The 22,315-nt window shown below is 40.0% G+C and overlaps 2 protein-coding genes across 6 annotated transcripts; both read left to right on the top strand.

The window, feature by feature from the left end:
* Positions 1-647: 647 nt before the first annotated feature.
* LOC103716635 (uncharacterized) lies at positions 648-8,126 on the top strand. Of its 5 annotated transcripts, none has more exons than XM_017845073.5 (4): positions 667-1,028; positions 2,821-3,020; positions 4,397-6,995; positions 7,509-8,126. In XM_017845073.5, the coding sequence occupies exons 3-4, from the start codon at positions 4,421-4,423 to the stop codon at positions 7,856-7,858; spliced, it is 2,925 nt and encodes a 974-aa protein (XP_017700562.2). In that variant the 5' UTR covers positions 667-1,028; positions 2,821-3,020; positions 4,397-4,420; the 3' UTR covers positions 7,859-8,126. The 5 variants fall into 5 exon arrangements, with proteins under 5 accessions (XP_017700563.2, XP_017700562.2, XP_026664066.2 ...); XM_026808265.4 differs by having other exon boundaries at positions 732-1,028; positions 2,818-3,020; XM_088714967.2 differs by having other exon boundaries at positions 775-1,023; positions 2,818-3,020.
* A 9,352-nt stretch (positions 8,127-17,478) lies between these two features.
* Positions 17,479-20,084, top strand: LOC108511633 (serine/threonine-protein kinase-like protein CCR4). Its single transcript, XM_017845076.5, has one exon. It carries the CDS (start codon positions 17,619-17,621, stop codon positions 19,866-19,868), a length of 2,250 nt encoding a protein of 749 aa, XP_017700565.4. The 5' UTR covers positions 17,479-17,618; the 3' UTR covers positions 19,869-20,084.
* The last annotated feature ends 2,231 nt before the right edge of the window (positions 20,085-22,315 follow it).

Consider the following 22,315-nt stretch of genomic DNA (forward strand, 5'->3'; position numbering starts at 1 on the left):
GATGCCCCATGCCTGGATACGGGGTCTAGAAGTGCTACTGGTCGGCTGGTAGCCTCGGTGATGCCAGGTGTGACGTACTCACACGGAAGATAACCGTACCGGAGTCCAGAGGGGTAACGAGCCGAACTCATGGGTGGGCAGGATATGAGTAAAACCGGCCGGGATGCTCAACATACGGTCATTTCTGCCCGCATCGAACATTCTTCTGGCAGGGTGTGAGCTGCTAAGCGGGGATAGGATTGTCCCTTCCTCCCCCATTCCTCTTTTTCAAAGCAAAAAAAAAAAAATATTTCCTATTTGTAGCATGACGTATGAAGTAGATTTTTTTTGTAAGCTATGTAGCATATTTAATATATATAATACAACATGTAACATGTATATTTTTGTAGATAAAATCATCTTTCTATTAGATACCAAAAAATCGCGTAATTGATTTTTCTTTTTCTTTCATTTGCTTTACTTTCTGAGAATAATGTCACAATATTAAATATAAAACATTTTAACATTTTTATTAAAATATTTTCTGAATCATTAAAATATTTTCTCATGGCTCACATGAACTCCTCATTTGACATCCAGTAAAACTTGCCACGTATAATATTTTTCCATGATATTTTCTTTTTTAGATATTTGTCTTTCCCAGAAATATCGACGGCCACTTTGTCTGTCTTGGAGCAACAACACAGTAACGGGGGGCTTTAAAAAACCAAGCGGCGCTCGATTTTTTCCCCACCATTAGCTTTGATTACCGAGCCTCATCCTTCCTTCGCCATTGCCGAGGGAGAGAGAGCTCGGATAGGGTTATCTCCGCTCTCTGGCGTATCTTTGTTCTCCGTCTCGTCGATCGATGTCTATGGCTGGAAGAATTCCAGCATACCAGCGACCTCCGTAGATACGTTGTTTGGCATTCTTTCCTCATCTGGTCTTTGGAGCTGCAAGCCGTGGTGGTAGGATTGCATGGTGGCGTCTATTAGTACTCGGAATCTATTAAAATTGATATCGAGTTCGAAGAAACCAGCTCTGGTATGGTAAGAGACTCCTTTTCCAACTTGTAGAGATTTTAGTTAGAAAATGGGAAGAAAAGGGGAAACTAATTTGGTTTGAGTTCTTGAAAGCTGGAAGTAGTCGGTAAGAGTATGAATAAGAAAAACTATGGGCCTGTTTAGTAAAGTTTCTGTTTTTGACTCTTTGTTTCTGGCAATTAAAGGAGTTAAATTTGCGAAACTGAAAAGCCTTTCTGTTTTTGTGTCACAGTTTGTAAATCTTTTAGAATTTTAGTAGGTGAAAAGCTTCTTTGCTTGTCGAAAGGAGGGAAGAAAAACAAACGGTAGTAAAATGAAGTAGAGGCAGCATTCTTAGACAGATCGTATCCTGGTAGATTCAGTTCAAGGATTATTTGGAGAAATTGATATTTAATAATAAAAAATTCTGCTTTATAATCGCTGCAGTTTTTGTTGTTGTTGTTAATATTTAACAAGAAGCGAAGCCATGGTGTTGTATGTTAGAATGATCCTATTATTTTCCCTTGTCTGCGATGAAATATGCGGAAGAGAAGTTGCTCATCTATTGATTTCCTGCTGTAGTATTGTTTTATGTTTGATGGTGGATTGTTTGTTAAGTGGTTTGTGATTTTAATCTGTTTTCCTCTTTTGATTTGTATGTATTGCTTACTCTTTATAAAGTTCTTTCCTCTGGTTTACGAGCTGTTTGGATAGAGGCTATTGTTGGCATTACAAAAATCTTAGAACATCAACTGCTTCTATTATCCCACCTACTTACCTCTTTCTTTGCCTCCTCTACTCTGCTTTAATCAAAATGTCCCTTCAAGTTCTCTCTCCTCATGTATGGAATATCTTATGGATGCGTTTTCTCATTGTCAGAACTCCCCGTTATGAGATTATATTGCCAGTATTTTTTTTGACCAAAATGTTTTTGATGTTATCTTACATACATACTATATGATAATATAGCTATAGTTTTCGCCTATTTATTTTTAAACCAGTTTTGCTGGTTTTAATTTTCTATACCATAGCAATGATTGATGATAAGTCTCTCCCCATTGGAAGTTTTTATTTTTCCTATCCCACACTAGATTCTGAATTATGCGCACTCTATGTAGCAATGATGGCTATTATCTTTTGCATTTTTTTTTTTGATATTTTTGGGGGAAGTTAAAACATATTGAAGTAGTCTTCATCATCTACTTATATATTTCTGTGACATGTGAGGACAAATCTATTTTTTTTAGATATGTTTATCAAACAAACTTTGCATATTGATTAGAAATTCCAAAAAAATTATTTGATTAGACAATTCACTTAGGCCAGATCTTATCCCATGTAATTTGGGCCCTTTTGTTGGCTCAGAAGAAAGCCATAGTTGATCCTAATTACACAAACATATTTAAATAAATGAACAAATGGCTCCAGAATGGAACTGAAAAGCCAAAAATGAATAAATATACCCATTGTTTTAAAATGCAGTGTATGCAGCTGTATATGTGGCCACATATGTGGATGCGATCCCGACTGCACAGTGCATTTAATATAAGCAGTGTCTTGTTACACATAGCACAATAATAGAAATTAGTGTGTAAGAATAAAGTAAAGGGGATTTGGGAATCACAGAGCTGAAAGATGCTAACTTGTAGAAATCATGATTCAAGACTTAAAGCTCATTTTTCTTTCATAATGACCAAATTAAGTCCTCTTTTTAGAGATCCTGCTTCAGAATATGACACTAAGACAATTTAAGCTTTTAGAAATGAACAATATTGAGTTCAATTACAGACTGATCCAATCTTGTGATTGGAATTAGTAGGTGTTGCCCGTGTTTGGCCAGCTGGCAGCTAAACCAAGAAGAGAATGAAGAAGACACAGACACAGGAAGCAATTGAAGGCGTTCGAGTTTCTTCAATGTACTTGAAGACGCTGAAATTATTAGGAGCAATTTTCCACACAAACCACAAAAATAATTGAGTTCTGCAACTTCAGATTGGAGAAAGCTAATCTGATAGTTTGGTAATGAACTGTTGTTACTTCTAAGTGTTTTTTTTTTCCTAATATACATGAAGTAGAACACTTGTAACTTATATATTGAGCTCTGAGAATTTGATAATCCCATCTGATTCAATTATTTATAAAACATGCATCATAATAATAGAGGCAGCTATAACATTGACCTGACAGTTGAAATCAGTAGACATGGTAGTCACAAGGAGGCTTATTATCCATGCTTAGCATCTTGCCAGAAGCTTTTTATTGAAAGGCTTAATCAGTATATTCTGATGGAAAACCACTTCTCCAAATGGAGGCAAACACATGGTAAGCAAATCTTGGAAACATATGGGGAGCACTTAATTCAGTAAACACTGAGTTTCTACATAGAATCGAAAGATCTAATAATCAAAGAGTTAACCATTATATGTTTCTTGTTTGAGTGCTTAATAGAAGGATGATAATGGGGGAAGCTAGAAACCAGGTGCTTTATGTCTGTTACCTTATGAAGTACTCGTTTCTCTTTCTCATATTTTGCATGACATTTCTTCTTCTTCTTCTTCTTTTCCGCCTTTTCAATGGATTATTCTTCTTCAGCATTCCATTCTTGTTCCAGCCTTGGCTGCTATGCTGGGTGGTGTTGTAAAAGCAGCATAGCTAAATTAATATGGGAGCAGTGAAACAAAATTGTGGATACAATTCCGGCCTTTGGCCCAAGGAGCTCCTTCCCAGTGTTTGACCTATGAAAGATTGACACATGCTATATGAGAGAGTTGCATTGCTACACAACATGTATTTAGTATTTGTGAAAGCACTTTGTCTTTTAGTATCATCACTTGTACAAAATTTCTTCATTCGGTTAATGTCTCCAAGTGAAGAAACATGGAAATTTCTAGCTAAGAAACTCTTTGTCTAACTTTTGATGGTGAGTTGAGTTGCATCATATTTGCAGACATTGGTTTATTAGTTTTTCCTCATGGCAGTGGCAATCTTACTAGCGACATCTTAGAATCAGTTCTTTAATCATCTTTTTACATTATTAAGCATTACCTTCCACAATAGTTGCAGAGGATTTATCCAAATATAGGGCCAACTGCTTGTACTAATGGAGCTGGCCATCAGCATAACTATCAAACCCGAGAGCTAATTAATCTTGGTAAAAATTGCCTTATGAACTGCTCTCTTTTGATATAGTTGGCCATTAAGTGGCAGCTATTGTGAACTAGAGTTTCAGCCATATAGTTAGATTTGTTGCTTAAGGCATACCTAGTTAATAAGCAGCCTCATATGGATTATATGTTCAAAATATGTTAAACTGTATATTTCTTGCATTTTAAAGGAAAACCCATAATGTAATTCTTCTTACCAACTAATGATTTTCCATTTTCTTTTTTTTACAGGTCTAACAACATGCTGGGAATGAGATGAAATTTCTTACATTAACTCAAACGATTTTCTCATCAATGTTGGATCTCTTCCTTTCCCTCCATTTCTTAACTGCACTTCTTCCAGTTGCTCTTATACCAATCTCTACCTCCCTGTCAGTGGAGACTAAAGCACTGCTTGAATTAAGAAGGCAGTTAAATGATCCTATGGGTTATCTTGAGAGCTGGAAGGAATCCCAGCCTCCCTGCCAATTTGTTGGGGTCACTTGTGATGACTCTGGCCAAGTGATCGGAATTTCTCTTGCAAATTTATCATTATCTGGCAAGATATCACCATCAGTTTCTGTCTTGCACAGCTTAAGTTCCCTAGATCTAGGAGCAAATGCCATCTCTGGCATTGTTCCTGCTGCATTGGCCAATTGCACAAATCTTCAAGTGCTTAATCTTTCAACAAATAGTTTAATAGGCCAGTTGCCGGACCTCTCGACTCTGCAAAATCTTCGAGTTCTTGACTTATCAACAAATAGATTTATTGGCAAGTTTCCTTCATGGGTTGGGAAACTACCAGGTTTAGTTCAACTGGGCCTTGCAGCGAATAATTTTCAGGAGGGAGACATTCCACAAGGTATTGGAAATTTGAAGAACTTGACGTGGCTTTTCTTGGCACAATGTAATCTGCGAGGAGAGATACCAGCCTCCATCTTTCAATTGACATCACTTGGAACATTAGATTTCTCTGGCAACCAAATTTCAGGAAAGCTCCCAAAGGCAATTTCAAACTTACGCAACCTCTACAAAATTGAGCTCTACCAGAATAATTTAACTGGAGAGATCCCACCTGATCTTGCCAATCTGTCCCAACTTCGTGAGTTTGACATCTCTCGAAATCAGCTGACTGGGAAGCTTCCTGCTGAGATTGGTACCCTGAAGAACTTGACAATTTTTCATATATACAGTAACAACTTCTGGGGTGAAATCCCCAAAGAATTTGGTGAATTTCAGTTTCTTGTGTCATTCTCCATATATCAGAACAATTTCTCGGGAGAATTCCCAGCAAACCTTGGTCGTTTCTCGTCACTCAATGCTGTAGACATATCTGAAAACAGTTTCTCTGGTGAATTCCCGAGGTTCCTATGCCAAAGTAACAACCTGCAGTTCTTGCTTGCTCTGGATAATAACTTTTCGGGTGAATTTCCTGATTCATATGCTAACTGCAAGTCGTTGCAAAGGTTCAGGATCTGTCAGAACAATTTCAGTGGGAAAATCCCTGATGCACTGTGGGGACTGCCATTTGCAGTTATCATTGATGTATCAGATAATAGTTTTACTGGAGGGATATCTTCTGATATAGGGATTTCAGCTAGTTTAACACAGTTGTATGTGCAGAACAACAGATTCTCTGGCAAGCTTCCAATAGAGTTGGGAAAGCTTCCCCAGCTGCAGAAATTATTTGCTTTTAATAATTCCTTTTCTGGTAAGATACCTTCTCAAATTGGAAACCTGAAGCAGTTGTCATCTTTGCATTTGGAAAATAATGAGCTTATAGGATATGTACCATTAGAACTTGGTATGTGCAACAGACTTGTGGATCTAAATATTGCACAAAATTCATTGAGTGGTGACATTCCTGAGACATTGTCCATGCTTACCTCACTCAACTCACTTAATCTATCAGATAACAAATTGACAGGCTCAATTCCAGAGGGCCTAGAATCACTGAAGCTTAGTTTAATTGATTTATCTGAAAACCAGTTGTCAGGAAGGATTCCACCGGGGCTTCTGATGATGGCAGGAGATGAAGCCTTTCTTGGCAACACAGCACTCTGTATTGATAAGATTCCTGAAAGTCAGAGGTTTCCTGACATAATGGTTTGCAATGTGAGTCATAGCCATGAAGAATTATTTGGAAAGCAAATTCTTCTTGTACTTGTAATATTGTTGGCCATGAGCATCCTTTTGGCTGCTCTGGCATTTGTGAGTTACAAAAGCTTCAAGCTTGAAGAATGTGATAAAAGGAGAGAGCTGAAGGAAGGCATGGAAAAGGATTCAAAGTGGATTCTGGAGTCTTTCCATCCCACCAAATTTGATCCAGAAGAAATATGTAATTTGGAAGAGGAGAATTTAATTGGATGTGGAAGCACCGGGAAAGTCTATCGAGTGGACTTGAATAAGAACAGAGGAACCGTCGCTGTGAAACAATTATGGAAAGGTGACAGTGCAAAAGCTTTAATGGCAGAGATAGATATCATGGGGAAGATTAAGCATAGAAATATACTGAAGCTATATGCCTGCTTGAGAGGAGGTGGATCAAATTTTCTTGTTTTTGAATACATGCCAAATGGTAATCTCTATCAAGCTCTTCGTCGGGAGATCAAGGGCAGACAGCCTGAGTTGGACTGGAACAAGCGATATAAGATTGCATTGGGGGCAGCACAGGGTATTATGTATCTTCACCATGACTGCTCACCAGCAATTATTCACAGAGACATAAAATCCACCAATATATTGCTGGATGAGGAGTATGAAGCAAAAATTGCTGATTTTGGAATTGCAAAGATTGTTGAAGAGTCAGAAATGAGTTGTTTTGCTGGTACACATGGTTACATGGCTCCTGGTATGTTAACAAACCATGTTTAGGTCCACCATTCTCTCCTTTGATTGCTTGGTTTAACAGTATCTATTTGAACATAATTATGTTTTATCTTCCGATGAAGTTGCAGCCGATATCTTGTCTTCTGTCTCATTTTTCTTAACTTATTGATATCAGCTTACCAACATCCATCAGTTCTATTAAAATGTTGATCCTAGGTTTCAATGTTTCTGTCTTGCTTGTTTTCCAGTAGAGATTATGGTTTATGCATTGCTAGTAACGTAGCTACATTATTGCCTTCTCTTCTTTCTTTCCGTATTGAAAGTTTTCTTTTCATATAAAGATCTTATGGCCAATAGTTGCATCTGATTTTGAAGGAATAAAGCTTACAGCAGTTTTATTTTGAGTTTGTACCAATTTAAGTGTATATAATCATCTGTGCCTCATATTTTATCACATTCTCTTGTCATGCATCTTGGGCACTGTTTTAAACATATCTATCTCACTTCTATTCTATACTTTATCAATTTTTTTCAGAGCTTGCGTATTCTTTCAAGGCGACTGAGAAGAGCGACATATATAGTTTTGGTGTTGTCCTGCTAGAATTACTTACTGGCCTTAGTCCAACAGACTCTCAATTTTTCGGAGGAAAAGATATTGTTTTTTGGGTTTCAACCCATCTTGATGTCCAAAATCTTGGAGAAGTTTTTGATTCTAGGCTGTCAAATTCTGAGGATGACATGCTAAAAGTCTTGAAAATTGCCATCCTATGCACCACCAAGTTGTCATCTTTGCGGCCTACCATGAGAGAGGTAGTAAATATGCTTATTGATGCAGATCCTTGCACTGTGGTCACAACAGCAAAAAGTTATGGTAAGAACTGCTAGATTTCATTTCAGCAGCTCTTCTGCATAAGGACATCAGTTATTTAATGGCATTCATGCTTGTAATTAGGTAGTTTAGGCCCATGGAGATTTTGGCCTAGAATGCTTGCCCTGTATCATAGGTCTTATTGACAGAGGCATTGGATTGACAAACCTGTGCTGTTTCATGTTGTATGTGTTGACATTTCTGTATCTATACTGTATAGTTACAATAGGCTGTAGCTTTCTCCATTTTATGAATGTATAATACAATAATTATTAATTTTTGTAATTTTCATCCCATTATCCTAAACTTGAAGTAGTTAGGTTTCTATTGATAAGTATTTCAAGCAATCTTTAGCATTCATGCAAAAACTAAGAACTGATAAATGCCAGAATGATACGAGTTTTCTGAAAGAAAAATCTGCACACATTTGAATAGCATTCTATGCGTGTTGTAAACTGAAATTTCAGTCAAAGTCCTGGTACCTTATCATTTATCTCCTAACATCCATTTGGTGCAAGTACATGGAAGCAAATTTTTGCTTACAAGTTCCAATGTGTATCAATAAATTACAAGCTTTAATGTCAAAATCTGTACCCCTCTCACCTTCTCTCTAAAAACAACATGTTCCCCGTCAGAGGACCTAGAAGGAACAATGGCTAGCGCACTGGCTTCCATTCACTTCGCCTCATGGTTGCGGTTATTGTTGCTTGTAATTGCGGAACTTGGTTGCTAAGATCCATTTATGTTGAGTGTAACAATCCAAGACCACACCTAACAAGGCTAGCCGAAAGGTACTTTTGGGTTCCTTAGTCCTGTATAAGACGTAAGATCTTTCTAACGAATAACCGATGTGGGACTAAACACACGCCTGCGTATGTCCTCACATACTCCATTCGTTTAAGCTCTAACGTCCTCATGAGGCTAAGGATCCAAATCCATTCAAATCTAATCACAAGCACCACGATCGGCCCATGGCCAGCCTTAATGAGACTGTGCTGCAATGTCCCCTAATCCATATAGGCTGTGAGCCAGGTCCATTCTGATACTATTTGTAACAACCCAGGATCTTACCCAAAATGGCTAGTCGGAAGGTATTTTTTGGGTTCCTTAGTCCTGTATAAATACTCAAGATCTTTCCGATGAACAACCGATGTGGGACTAAACACACGCTCGTATGAGTCCTCAAGTAGGATCATGTGGCTCGGCGGTAAAGATGGTGGTTAGACTTTGTTAAGGTTTGGAGTTCAAGTTTCATCACCCCTCTATTATTTGTAACAATCCACGAGCTTATCCAAAAAGAAGGTACTTTTTGAGTTTCTTAGTCCTGTATAAATACCCAATATCTCCCCAGCGAATAACCGATGTGGGACCAAACACACGTCCGCACAGATCCCCACATACTTTCCCCGTTTAGGCCATGACATTCTCGTCAGACTAAGGATCCAGATCCATTCAAATCTAATCACAAGTACCACGATCGGCCCATGGCCAGCCTCAATGAGACCGTGCTGCAGTGTCCCCTAGTCCACATAGGCTGTAAGCCGGGTCTAACCCAATACCTCATCTAAAAAGGCTAGCCGGAAGGTATTTTTTAGGTTTCTTAATCCTGTATAAGTATTAAAGATCTCTCCAACGAATAACCGATGTGAGACTAAACATGTGCTTGCATGGGTCCTCGCATTGAGATTCACCATTTATAGGTTCGGTGAAGGTGGTTTTCCACATTTATCTCAGGATATGTCTTGACTTCATATCAATTTAAATCTATTTCAACATCTTATAGTTTTCTGAACTTAGAATTTGCTTTGATTTTTATGTGTATTCGGAAACTCATATAATGAATATGAAGTTCAAATATCCAAGAATCAATTACAATGCTATTATTATATTGCTGCCATTTCAAACAGAAATGGTCATGGTTTGGCGTGTTAGAGCAGTATAATCTATGGTCATGCTGGTTAGAGTAATAATGGTGTCTGCATGTTGACGTTATGCATATTTCCCTCCACATTCGTGAATCAGATACCACAAAATATTATGTTAGTACAAAATGTGATGCTGATAAGAAATGTCAGTCGCATATCTCTGATCTCTCCCTCTATATACTCATGATCAGGATTATGACATTCACGTGATTTATTAGTGATTCTCTCTGGATCAGTAATTAAAGAACTTTTTTCTCTCCAATATCATGATAGTTTGTAAGGGTCATGGAACAGGAAATGAACCCCTAGATGAAACAACTTGATCATTAAGAGGCGACCCATTGCTATATTAGAATGGAGGCCTGTACTGTAACACTCATCTGGTCTTAGAGGTCAACTTAATTTGATTGCTGAAACTAATGACCATTTTATGTCTCTTCGTAGTCTTTGATGCTTCTCTATTCGTGTACATAGTTACTAGCATCTAGAGTTAACTTGACGCTGGTTCAAATATACTCAGAAGGCTTTGGTTCAATTCCGATAAGGGACGATTTTTTTTTCCAGTATGCTGCTCCGCGAGCAAGGAGCACTGCGAGCAGAGCGAGAGAACGAAGTGGATTATGCTTCACCAGATGTGTCTAACAATGTCCAACTTATTCGACCAATTCATTCTTGTATATAACATTGTTTTACTTCATGAAGATCTCCATCTTTATAAATATGATTTTGTGTTTTTCCATCTGATTTCCAGCAGTCTGTAACCATCCAAGAACATGGCATCAGAGAGATGATGATCAACATCCTCTATCTGATCTGGACAATGAGAATGACCAGAGTCTGTAACTGGTCTATTAACTGGTAATCTATATGTTGTCACCTTATATAACAGAATCTGAATGTCGATCACTATTTCCGTAGACAACTTATTGTCTTTATACCATCATTCATATCTGAATTTACAGAACTACTTTGGTCTTCCATCACAAGATTTACCCACCTAAACCAGAGATGTTCCTCGGTTTCCTGTTTATATTGTATAAATTTTACTGAATCAATTCTCTGGAGGAGAATATCAGCATGTTATGTAGTTTCCAATTGTCACTATGTTTGAGCAAATTGGCCAACTACCTACCTTGAATAACATTATATTCCATCAAACTCCTTTGCGTGTCACATTCTTGTTCTATTCAACATTAGCTTCTACCTATTTCTAACCCATGGAGTGCTGTTAACTTGATTTTTATTTTTTTTGTGGACACTATCACATGCTGTACCCCTTATAAGAACGCAATCTTTCTCAAGAAATCCTCTTAGAAACTTAAGACTAACAGCAAAAAACTAAGGCCAGATTCCTACTACCTATTCTTCGCTTCTTTCAAAAAAATGATGCCGTGCTCACGCCAGAGTTCAAAACATGCATCAAAACTCTCCCTTCTGGAAAGAACCATCATACTCTGATAGGTGGATACCTCCACCATGTGATGTTTCTTTCCAAAATGAGAGAATTCTTAAAATACTTTCTTTTAAAATCTTTTCATCATATCATTTTTATTCTTTCTTCTCTTTCTATTTTATTCTTTAGGTGTTCTTTGTTCTTTTGCCCTTACTATGGTCTGAACTAGAGATTTGACCCCTGGGGACTTATGGTAAACTATGGATCCACCCTTCATTTCCATCTAAACATAGAACTTCCTCTGCTTCATTTATTATTAATAATAACAATGTCACAACAGCTTGCAATCGTTGCTTTCGGACATGCCTCGATGTTATCAGCTGTCTTTGCACCTTTTGTGGTATTCTCGCATAATATATATAGAAATCCTACCAGTCAGTTAACCAGTCAGCATCTCTCTTTATTATCATCAATACAAGTACCTTACTGGGGGTGAATATTATAGACTATTTTAGCTATTGTTTTCATTCTCTTGTTGAGTTTAATAGCATTAAAATATGAATTGCTTGTGTTGTTGTTGTTGTTGTGTTGTTGTTGGGGTTGAAGGTCTTAAGGTATCTGCCAGGATCTTTCTTGCTGGAATTTGCTTTGTTGGCCATGTGTCGCATTCTTGTCGACCATTAGAGAAGAAAAATTTGATATCATACAGACATGGAAACCGCATAGAACTTGCTGAGTGGTAGCTAATGCATGGGCTATTAACCAGATATTATATTCGATAATGGAAGAGCCATGCTAAGGTGGTTCCCCAAGCAATGCAGCAGTGAGTGATGGTGGGGCTGGTTAAGATGTGATCTGCTAGAAAACTTCAGACAGGCATTTCACATGGTTAATTTATATAAGCTTCAAGTGGATGCTGGAATTTATAAAGTGCTCGTGACAACAAGATGATAACCTAATCTCTAGGTGTTACAGACTTATGACATTATGTTTTATCTGTCTAGTTATTTCTTTATTCTATGGAGAATTTTAGCCTTTATGGAAACTAAAGTATTTTTAGGATCCCTGTCTGGGATCATACTCATATCCATTGGAATCTGTTGGATTCCTCGATGGGTTGACCATCTGGTTGCCGGCCAGGCCATCGATTAGCTAGTGGTAACATGGCTATCAAGGTCTGGAAGTCAGCTGAGATCTTAAATGGATTGGTAATTTAATTTAGATTGAGTTCCTCAAACTTTATGGTGACAGTTGGAACACTTGCTGCTTCTATTTAATTTTTGTTTTAATCTTTGTACAGAGTTGTTCCAAATGTCTGATATGAGATCTGCATCTAGAATTAGTTCCTGTGGTTGTCATCACTTGTAGGGGGCTGTTGACTTAGACACCGAAACATTTGAAAATAAAGGATCTAATTCCTGGCCCTCGGACTGATTGCTCTATAAAGCTTTCTTCAATTTCTTTTATCCAGAACTCTACTGATTTGTGAGTTAACCTTGTTATATGTGATTTGAGATAGAATGACATGGACTTCTCCATGTCTGGTTTCGATTTTTTTTTTTTTTTTTTTTTGAGGGGAAATGGAGGAAGTGAACTACTTCCCCCTGCATTTATTATTGATTATTGTTCCATTTACAGGACTAGGATAGTAAAGTAAAGAGAGAAAAGGAATTAGACAGTTCTTTCAGAAAAAATGGAGTTTAGGATGTTTGGTAGTGCTTGGTGGCTCTCATCTGCTTTTTCACAGTCTGTGCCCCCATAATTGAAAGGATTTTAGAGTCTTGTAGAGGATTGAATTGATTGAGACCTGTTTCTGAGGTAAATTCAGACAATTCCTTTCCAATCAAATATGCCGGCATAGTGCGCTGGTCCTATGCTCTTCTTGATTCAAATTTTATCTTTCTACGCTGCCATGTTGTCCAAATATCCTGTAGATTTGTTGGCCAAGCTTCGATCTTGCGTTGAAACTTTAAAGAGAATCAAATACTTTTAGTAAAGAGGTATTTGATGAAAAGATGTGAACCAGTTTCTATGTTGGCACCACACAAGGAACATCCTGGACTAACTCCCCATCCTTTTCTAGTTAACGTCTCATCTATATATAATTTGTTCTTTTAAAGCAAGCCAAAGAAAGACTTTTAACTTTTCTGGTGTACCGCTTTCCAAATATCTTTACAGTACACACCTACACAGAGATTTGAAGAAGACTGTCTACTGTCTCAAAGAAAAAAAAGACAACAAATTAACAACCAAGACTTTGTCACACAAATGATGACAAAGTATCGCCGGACATGTGAGATGGATTTCAGCTGATGTTTGATGACAGATTAATTGGTGGAATACTATGATGATTGTGAGGACTCATGCGGGCATGTGGTTAGTCCCATATCGGTTATTCGCTGAATAGATCCTGAATACTTATATAGGATCAAGGAACTTAAATAATATCTTCCGGTTAGCTATTTTGAGTGAGCTTCTTGGTTGTTACAAATGGTATCAGAGCGGATTCGGCTCATAGCCCATGTGGACTAGCTGGATAGATTTTGGGTATTTATACATGATCAAGAAATCCAATAATATCTTCCGGCTAGTTATTTTGGATGAGGTTCTGGATTATTACAATGACAGCATAACAAACCTGAATAGAGATTTGTAGAGAAAAACAAAATGGCTATAAAATGATAGTCCTTGATGATCATACAAAATATATTTTTTTGTATTTTATTATAACATTTTTGAATCGAAACTCATAAAAACACCAAACGGTTTGGTTTGGTTTGGTTTTGTTTTGGATGAAATCCTTTCACTCTTTTTTTCTTTTTGCTTTTCTTTCCATATTAGAATTCTTGAGACTTCTCATAGATGACTCCTTCCTCATAGCCAATTAGAACTACGTCTACGCATTGATTCAGCACCATTCCAGTATCTATTAATTCTCTGAACTCTGAAACATCATGTATTTGCTAGGCAGTTGGCTCGCTGTGGTGCATCATGGGGCATGGGTTATTTATAATACAAGTGTTGGAAAAGCCTTTCAAATTCAAGATTCTCTCATAATCTATAATAATTATTTTTAAATATCAGTTCTGAAAGTTTCAACATATGCGAAAAATATTTATCAAAGCTCTTCAATATGGCTGTTACGAGCGATTAGAACAGATGCTATAAGTTAAATTTATACGTCAGATTAGTGAATTTTTCTCCTAATTCAAGAAGCTAGCTCTTAAATGGTGATAGATACATCATATATCTTTATCTAACCATGTTCTTTCTTTCTTTGTTTTTTTTTTAATAATAGCACAACAATGGCAGACCATTTCATATTTCATTGAAAAATAAAATGAAACAAGCACAGTAAATAAGAAAAAAAATGAAAGAAAAATAACAAACAAAGAAGGGGAAACGAAATTATGGATGACAAATTGAGTCCTAACTTGACCTTACATGTTCCTTTTTTTTTTCTTTTTCTTTGGTGCAACGACGGCTTACACACTACGGGTGTGAATGCGGCCAACAAAATCAAAAAATAAAATACTATGTAATAGTTCTGGAACAGACCCTCTCCCAATCCAAACAAAATCGTCGGAGTGGTAGGCCACATAGAAGGCCACTCAGTTGGCCGCTCCGTTAGTCTCCCTAAACACGCGTGAAGCATGGTGGGAGTCGCACTCCTCTATCAACCTGCGAATTTTATGGATCAATGGCCGGTCCTCAGCCGTGCGTCCGCGTCTCCGAGTCCACTCAACCACTGTAAGGAAGAAACATCCTACGCTTTTTCTTGCATGTAGATTTCCTTGGTTGGCCTGAACTGGGATACACGTCTTGCTTTCACACATGAAACATATATAAATTGGCGGACGCGGTTACACACACACACACACATACACACAAGCATATTCATGCCAAACTCTGAAATGGCTGCCTCTCCTTTAATAAGATAGGACTAAAGGTTAAATTGTGTGGTCAAATCCCCTTCTATTCAAAAGAAAAAGAACAGAAAAAGAGGAGGACTAAGGTGCAGAGTCTTTGGTCTTTCTATAAAATGGGAGACCTTCCCCTATGGTTAGCATCCAAAGTTTTCAATGTTCTAACCATATCAAAGTTTTGTGTTCTCTATACTGTCACATGAACAACTTTTAAAAGGAAAATGCTTATGTATAACTCTTAAAAGGAAAATGTTTCTACTTCCATAGCTTACTCGCGTGCGACACGCATTAGGCCCCATGTATTGCACCAATCCCTAATCTACTCTAATTCTCCCTTTTGAAGAGGACCTAGGTTTGATTTACATAGAAAGCACTTGAAATTTCAAATTAGAGTAGATGTGAAGTAGAATCACTAGTTCGTTTAATGGGATAGGACTTAAAAGGTGTCATTGAATTAGGGTAGCAAAGGTGATAGAGATTAAGAGGCGTATTCGTGGTGATGATGGCACGGCATGCATGTGGCTGGATATTAGTCAGAGTTATTAGTCATGACCATTTCAATTATGCTTGATCTTGGCTAGAAATTTAGATCCACTTCCACTTGAGGTTGATCGATTCTATTTTTTTTTTTCATTTGTTCTTTGTGAATCAGATGAAAAACTATCATCAAAATTGACAAAGATACAGTTTATAGAAATGCACCTATGAGGTTGATACTAAAATTTAATGTCCTTTGACATGCATGCATGCATTCATCTTCAACAATACTAATTTGCTTAAATCTAGGATGAGAAAGATGATTGCTTTTTCAAGCTAATCAGCATTTGAAATCAGAAATTCACTTCTAAAAGTACTTGCGTGAAGGATTATGCATGTCTATATTGACCAAATCACTAACTTGATCCAATTTACAGTTCTAATTTATTCTACCATAACAATAATACAAAATATTATAATGCATTGAAAAAAATAATGTTTAGGGACTCCATCTCAACTAACCTAGATCATAACTATTCTAAAACGATTAGCAAAATCCTGAGCAATGACTATCCAATGCTATGTCTTTCAATTAATTAAGTTTCAGCCGGTCATCTGTCCATGTATTGAATATAGAAATATAAGTTGTCTTAGGAGTCAAGGCCAAGTTCCCATCATGCCCAAAGATCTCATTCAAACCTGTCCCCCATCTAAAGATGAATAAAGTTTAGCCCGTGCCCCTCGCCATTACTTTTTAGTCCCTCTTTGAGATGTGATAGCTCTTAAAATGCATTTAAAATCCGGGCTTAGTTAATTGCACTGCTTTAGTTTTCACCACGGAGTTGAGGCTCCAAGAGGACTTTAGAAGTCCCTAAAAACCAAAAAAATAATGGAAAAGGTGCGATGACATGTAAAACAAACCACCAACCTATTAAAAGTCAACCAAATTCCATGACGTATCTCCTGCGTCATTTAAAATTCATGATCCCAGGCTCACAGCAGTCAGATGCTGATCCTATGGTTGACAAGTACTGCCATGTCATCTCCTGTCTTCTGATTCCTGCTACAAGGTGACAAAGCCTTCGTTCCATGGATTTGACCCACTCCTTGAACTCTGCAAACCATACCTATTTAGTTAGCAGCTTCCAAATCCCACATACATAAATCACCATGATATCATCTCTTTATTTCTCTTGACTATTCATTCAATTTCCTTTCCACACCAACACTATTCACCCAAACAATAAAGATCACATATAACATTTATCCTTTTTTTTTTTTTTTAACGGGCATTTTATATGTAGATACATTCAATAAAAACAAAAAACAGCAAATCTCAGAATATTCCAAGTAACTCTCTCTCTCTCTCCGTCCATAAAATGCCTTCAGAGTGACAACATTTATTCTATTCCTAAAACACTCATAATTACTTTTCAGGCCATATATTTAGAGAGGCTAATGAAGCTGCAAATTGGGTGGCTGTCTACGTGGCCAACCATTCCGAAAGTACCATATACGCCGAAGAGGGAGAGTTGCACCGGGCATTCTATGATCTTTTGTTTTCTTACTTTATTAGATGTATTCATACACATATTATACGAAATACCGGTTTTAGAAAAAAAAGAAAAAAAAAAGAAAAAGAAGGAGGGAGAGAGAGAGAGAGAGAGAGGCAACTATATGTATAACCTTTGAATTAGTAAAGTATAGGTCTCAACTTCTTTTACTCTTTTCTTTCTTTTTTCTTTTTTTTTTTTTGTCGGGTGGGTTGGGGATTGTTGGGTGGGGGTCTTTTTAGAATGCGATAGACTTGGTCTTTGGTCAGTTTAGTCTACCAAGCCGCGTCTGCTCTCCCCCGTGTCCTCCTCTTCCTCATGCATGACGCTAGGTTGAATCCCCCCACCTTTAGGAACAAAATACCAAAAAAGAAAGTTCCATTAACCCTTCAAACACCACCGCCTCCTCCCTCTCATCCCTCCTCTCTCCACCACCACCTCATTTTTCTCCAAGCTACAATGCAATTTTCCACCACCACCATAAACAACCAACCTTCATTTCAATGTCTCCTTCAAGAACTTCTCCATGTCTCTTCCTCTTGTTAGTCTTCCTCTCCTTCTCAATCCCCTCCACCTTCTCCTCCCCCCTCTCCACCATATCCATCTCCCATTTCTCCAACCTCACCTTAGTCTGCGCCCTTGTCCAATCCTCCCCCACCAATTTCTTTGATCTGAACTGCACCGCCCTCCCTTATCGAACCCAACGCTCTTACCCCTCCGGCGCCGTGCCCTATGCCGCCGTCGCCGCAGGCGATGACTTCCTGTGCGCCCTCACGTCGCCCCCCGACAATTCGTATGCCACGATGAGGTGGTGGCACTTCGCCATCCATGGCTCCGACCCCGGGAAGCGGATCTACCGGGGCCCATCTCTCGTGGCCCTCGCCGCAGGCGACTCCCGCGTCTGCGGGCTCATCGGCGATGCGCGCAAGCCCACTTGCTGGCGGTGGCCCGAAGTCTCCTTCCCGGCTGGCCTAAGCTTCACCGATATCGCCGTCGGCAGGGATTTCGTCTGCGGGTTATCCAACTATGGATCGATCAAGTGCTTTGGAAACGACTCCGATATCGTCGGACGCGAGCATCCCGGGAACTTCAGCTCGGTTGCCGCTGGTTCCCGACATGCATGCGGCATCACCACCGACGGCAAATTATCTTGCTGGGGCGCCGGAGCCCCGAAGGTACCTGATTTCCCCACCGGCATCGTTTCCATGGCATTGGGAGCTAACCGGACATGCGTGCTCCGTGCCAATGGGACTGTGCTCTGCTGGGGGGACAACCCTCAGCTGCCCTGCGACATCGCCGCCGAGGAATTCATCACTATCGAAGCGAAGGGCGACGCGGTCTGCGGCATCCTGACGGCAAACTTCTCTGTGGTCTGTTGGGGGAGCGAAATTTTCCGACAAAACCACGTCGTCTACGACCGCGCCAAGCCGGGGACCTGCGTGCCGACCTCGCGCTGTAACTGCAGCTACTTCCCCGGCTCCGGCAGCTTCTGTTCCGACAACCAAGTCATCTGCCAGCCTTGCAACCTCCGGCTCAAGTCAAGCAGCCCACCCCCATTTCCGCCGCCGACCAATTCAACCCAAAGCAGCGGCGGCACCAGCAGCAGCAAGAAGGGAAGACTGGTCTTCATAGTGCTGGGATCGGTTGGACTCGGTCTGGGAATTTCAGCCGCGATCGGCTTCGTAGTCTTCAAACATTGTACCAAGAGAAGCGACGGCCGGGTCCACGACACGTTGGGGATGGGTTCGATGAGGCCAACTCCCCGAGTCGGGCCGATTCTAGACGGCCGACTCGGTCCATTTGTTGAAGAGTTCTCCATGGAAGCCCTCCTTAGGGCCACGGACGACTTCGCCGAGTCGCACAAGATCGGGTCCGGCAGCTTCGGGCTGGTCTACCGCGCGACCCTCGCCGACGGCCGGGTCGTCGCCATCAAGCGCGCGCACCTCGCGAGCTCCTCCTCCCGAACCATCCACAAACGCCGAGTCCAGGAACGAGCTTTCCTCTCCGAGCTCGCCGTCTTGTCCCGAGTCAATCACAAGAATCTGGTCCGGCTGTTCGGCTACTGCCAGGAGCACGGCGAGAAGGTGCTGGTGTATGAGCTCATGGCCAATGGCACGCTGCACGACCACCTCCACAAGCTCAAGAACTCGCCGCTGAATTCGTGGAAGGCGAGGCTGAAGGTGGCCCTCGACGCGGCGCGGGGGATCGAGTACCTGCACAGGTATGCCGTGCCGGCGATCATTCACCGAGACATCAAGTCGTCAAACATTTTGCTCGATGTGGAGTGGACGGCGAAGGTGGCGGACTTCGGGCTGTCGTTGACGAGCCCCGGCGACGAAATCAGCGCGGCGGGGACCGTCGGGTACATGGACCCGGAGTACTACAGGCTGCAGCGGCTGACGGCGAAGAGCGACGTGTATAGTTTTGGGGTGGTGCTTTTGGAGCTGGTGACGGGGTGCAAGGCGATCCATCGGAGTGGGGAGGGGAGCGACTCGCCGAGGAATGTCGTGGAGATGGCAGTGCCGTGGATCGAGGCCGATGAAGTGGACCGGGTGCTGGACCGGAGGATCGCACCGCCGACTCCCGCGGAGGTGGAGGCGGTGGCGTACGTGGGGTACGTGGCGGCGGAGTGCGTGAGGCCGGAGGGGAGGGAGAGGCCGGAGATGAGCGAGGTGGTGGCGGCGTTGGAGCGGGCGGTGGCGGCGTGTTGGGTGGCGGGGTTGGACCGGTCCGAGACGCAGCGGTCTCGGTAGAACTGGTGGGTTTTGGACCGTGTTCGCAAGTGGAGGTGGGAGAGTTACGTGTGATGGCCGCATCTCAGTAATTGCGACATGTCGCTCGCAACCTTTTTGATTTTTTGTTCCTTTTTTTTTTTTGCTTGGCTCGTAAACAAATCAATTAACAATTGGTGTTTGATTTTTTCCCCGTGTAATTCATTCAATTAACAAAGTCGATATTTTTTCCCCCAATGTCAGACTTAAAATCGAAAACATTCTTTTCTTCCTGTGTAAACATGGACTCGTTTCAAATTGCCTCCCGTGCACCCGCTGCCACGTGCATGGAAAACCTAAGCATCTTGGTGGAACACGGACCATGATTTCATCTAGGAGAAGGGTGAGAATTGTTTGGACCAAGGCAATAGTCCATCAATACAGATCTTATTTTTAAGAACCAATGTATGAATGAATTTGGGTCTAACTAAGCATATGTATGTTTGGCTCCCAAAATGGGGTTAATTTGACACGGTCGGGTTAGAGCGAATAGGATTAGGTTAAGGTAAATAAGATAGGGTCAAATTGGGTCCAATGCTTGGATTACATTGGATAAAATTAGGTCAAATCGGGTAGGTCAGGTTTGGATTAGATTGGAGAGGTTGGGGTCAAGTCGGATGACCGAGGTTTATTTAACTATTTATAATATTCTCATGTATATCATTATATGTATTATATATGAAAATTGTAGTTTGTAGATTTGAGGATCATCAATTACTTGGATGAAATTTAAAACTTTTGAATGAAAAGTCGAAGTTAAGTTAACTCGTATAATTTTATTTAAATTTTAATGATTTATATTTGATTGTTGATTATCGTATTTGAGCTACAAAAGAAAAACTAGATCATGACTTGAATTGCAAATCTAACCTAACTTAGTCTCGACTCGAACCAAAATATATTAGGTTAGGTCTGGGTCATGCTTGACCTCGACCTGACCCGATTAAGTAGTTGAGTTTAAAATCCTTTCCATAAACTTGACTTGACTTAACTTGATCGGGTCTAATGGGTTAGGTCAGGTCTAAAATCATGACCTAAATACAAAATTGAATTGAATCGGGGTCAAGCATGGCTTGGTCCGATCCGACTTGTTTGTAGTCGTGGTCTAGATTAGGTTAGTTGGCTAAGAGAGAGGATAGGTTGGGATTGGTTAAGGTTAGCATTATGGTCCAATACTACCAAGTAAGAAAGTTGTTTATCGCGCTGTAGCTGGGAGTTGTCAATACTAAGGTAATATAGATCGAAGAACAAATTCAAGAATTTGATAGTTGAAAAAGATTATAAAGCTCTAGTTGATGTTAAGTAATCGTTGGAAACATGTGTGATCGTTGGTCCAACCTATTATTGAGTTCCTTGGCTATTGATGTAATTGTTTCTAAGAATACGAGACATGGTTATCTGTGTGTCAATATAGTCGAAGATCTAACACATGTTTTGTAACAAGTAAAAGAAAAGTTACAAAATTCAAGTAAAATCGATGCTATTTGAAGGGGTTAGACATTTGGGAGGAGGAGGAGGAGGAAGAAGAAGAAGAAGAAGCCAAGGAAGAATCACTACCAGAAAACACGCGTATAGTGACGGAAAATTAGTGACGGACCGTTATCAGTTACTATTTGTGACGGATTAGTGACCGACAGAAATTTGGTCACCGTGGTGTAAACTTAGTGACCGTTTAGTGACAGACCGGTCACAGAATGCGCGGGTAGGATGGGCGCCAAACCTTAGTGACCATCATAGTGACGGGGTATCTGTCAGCAATATGATAACCAAAATTGCAACCAGACAGTGACAAATGCAGCCATCACAAATATAGTAACCCTAGTATTTATAAATTTTTAAAAGATTATTTTTGGCAGTAACAGATTATTGACAAAAATTTCTGTCACCAAATTTAATTTTTAATTCCAAAAATATTAAAAATATTATTTTTGAGTAAACCTAAATTAAAATAAAAGATAAAAGGAGGAATATCCAAAATGAAACTAAGTGTGCCCGCCGTTCCGCCCAAATTTCTTCGATAATCCAAATTCCAATCGCTCTCTATAAAACTCAAATTTCTTCTTCTCATTTTAAAATCTCATGGTGTCGGCCATGACCCATTTGCACCCCTATTGCAAGTTTCCTGCTTTATAGAATTTTTTTACCATACTTTATAGTTCAAAAATATTTTTGCCTTGCAAGTCCCGTCCAATCAGCCTTATAAATAAAAAATAATTTGATATGAAATTTGGCTTGCAAACCGATTTAGCCCAAATCAGCCTTAGATATACAATTTGGCTTGCAAACCGACTTAACAAAAACCCTAACCTTTGGGTCCTTCCCTTCCCTTCCCTTCCCTTCCCCTCCCTCGCTGAGAGCCGCCGCCGCCCCACCCCCCCCCCCCCCCCCCGCCCCCCCACTCCCTCGCCCCCCCTCCCTCGCTGAGAGCC

Source organism: Phoenix dactylifera, chromosome 2, assembly GCF_051530095.1.
Source record: "Phoenix dactylifera cultivar Ajwa chromosome 2, Ajwa_hap1_PhDact_Kaust_v1.1, whole genome shotgun sequence".
Lineage (NCBI taxonomy): Eukaryota > Viridiplantae > Streptophyta > Magnoliopsida > Arecales > Arecaceae > Phoenix > Phoenix dactylifera.

What these genes read in the sequence shown, in the direction of transcription:
- LOC103716635 (XM_089928653.1), top strand. Translation starts at nt 3,454, where the DNA reads ATGATAATGGGGGAAGCTAGAAACCAGGTGCTTTATGTCTGTTACCTT. An exon ending in TCTTCTTCTTCTTCTTTTCC is followed by an intron (nt 3,566 to 4,508) that starts GCCTTTTCAATG and finishes CACTTCTTCCAG; the next exon opens with TTGCTCTTATACCAATCTCT. An exon ending in ACATGGTTACATGGCTCCTG is followed by an intron (nt 6,996 to 7,508) that starts GTATGTTAACAA and finishes AATTTTTTTCAG; the next exon opens with AGCTTGCGTATTCTTTCAAG.
- LOC108511633 (XM_017845076.5), top strand. Translation starts at nt 17,619, where the DNA reads ATGTCTCCTTCAAGAACTTCTCCATGTCTCTTCCTCTTGTTAGTCTTC.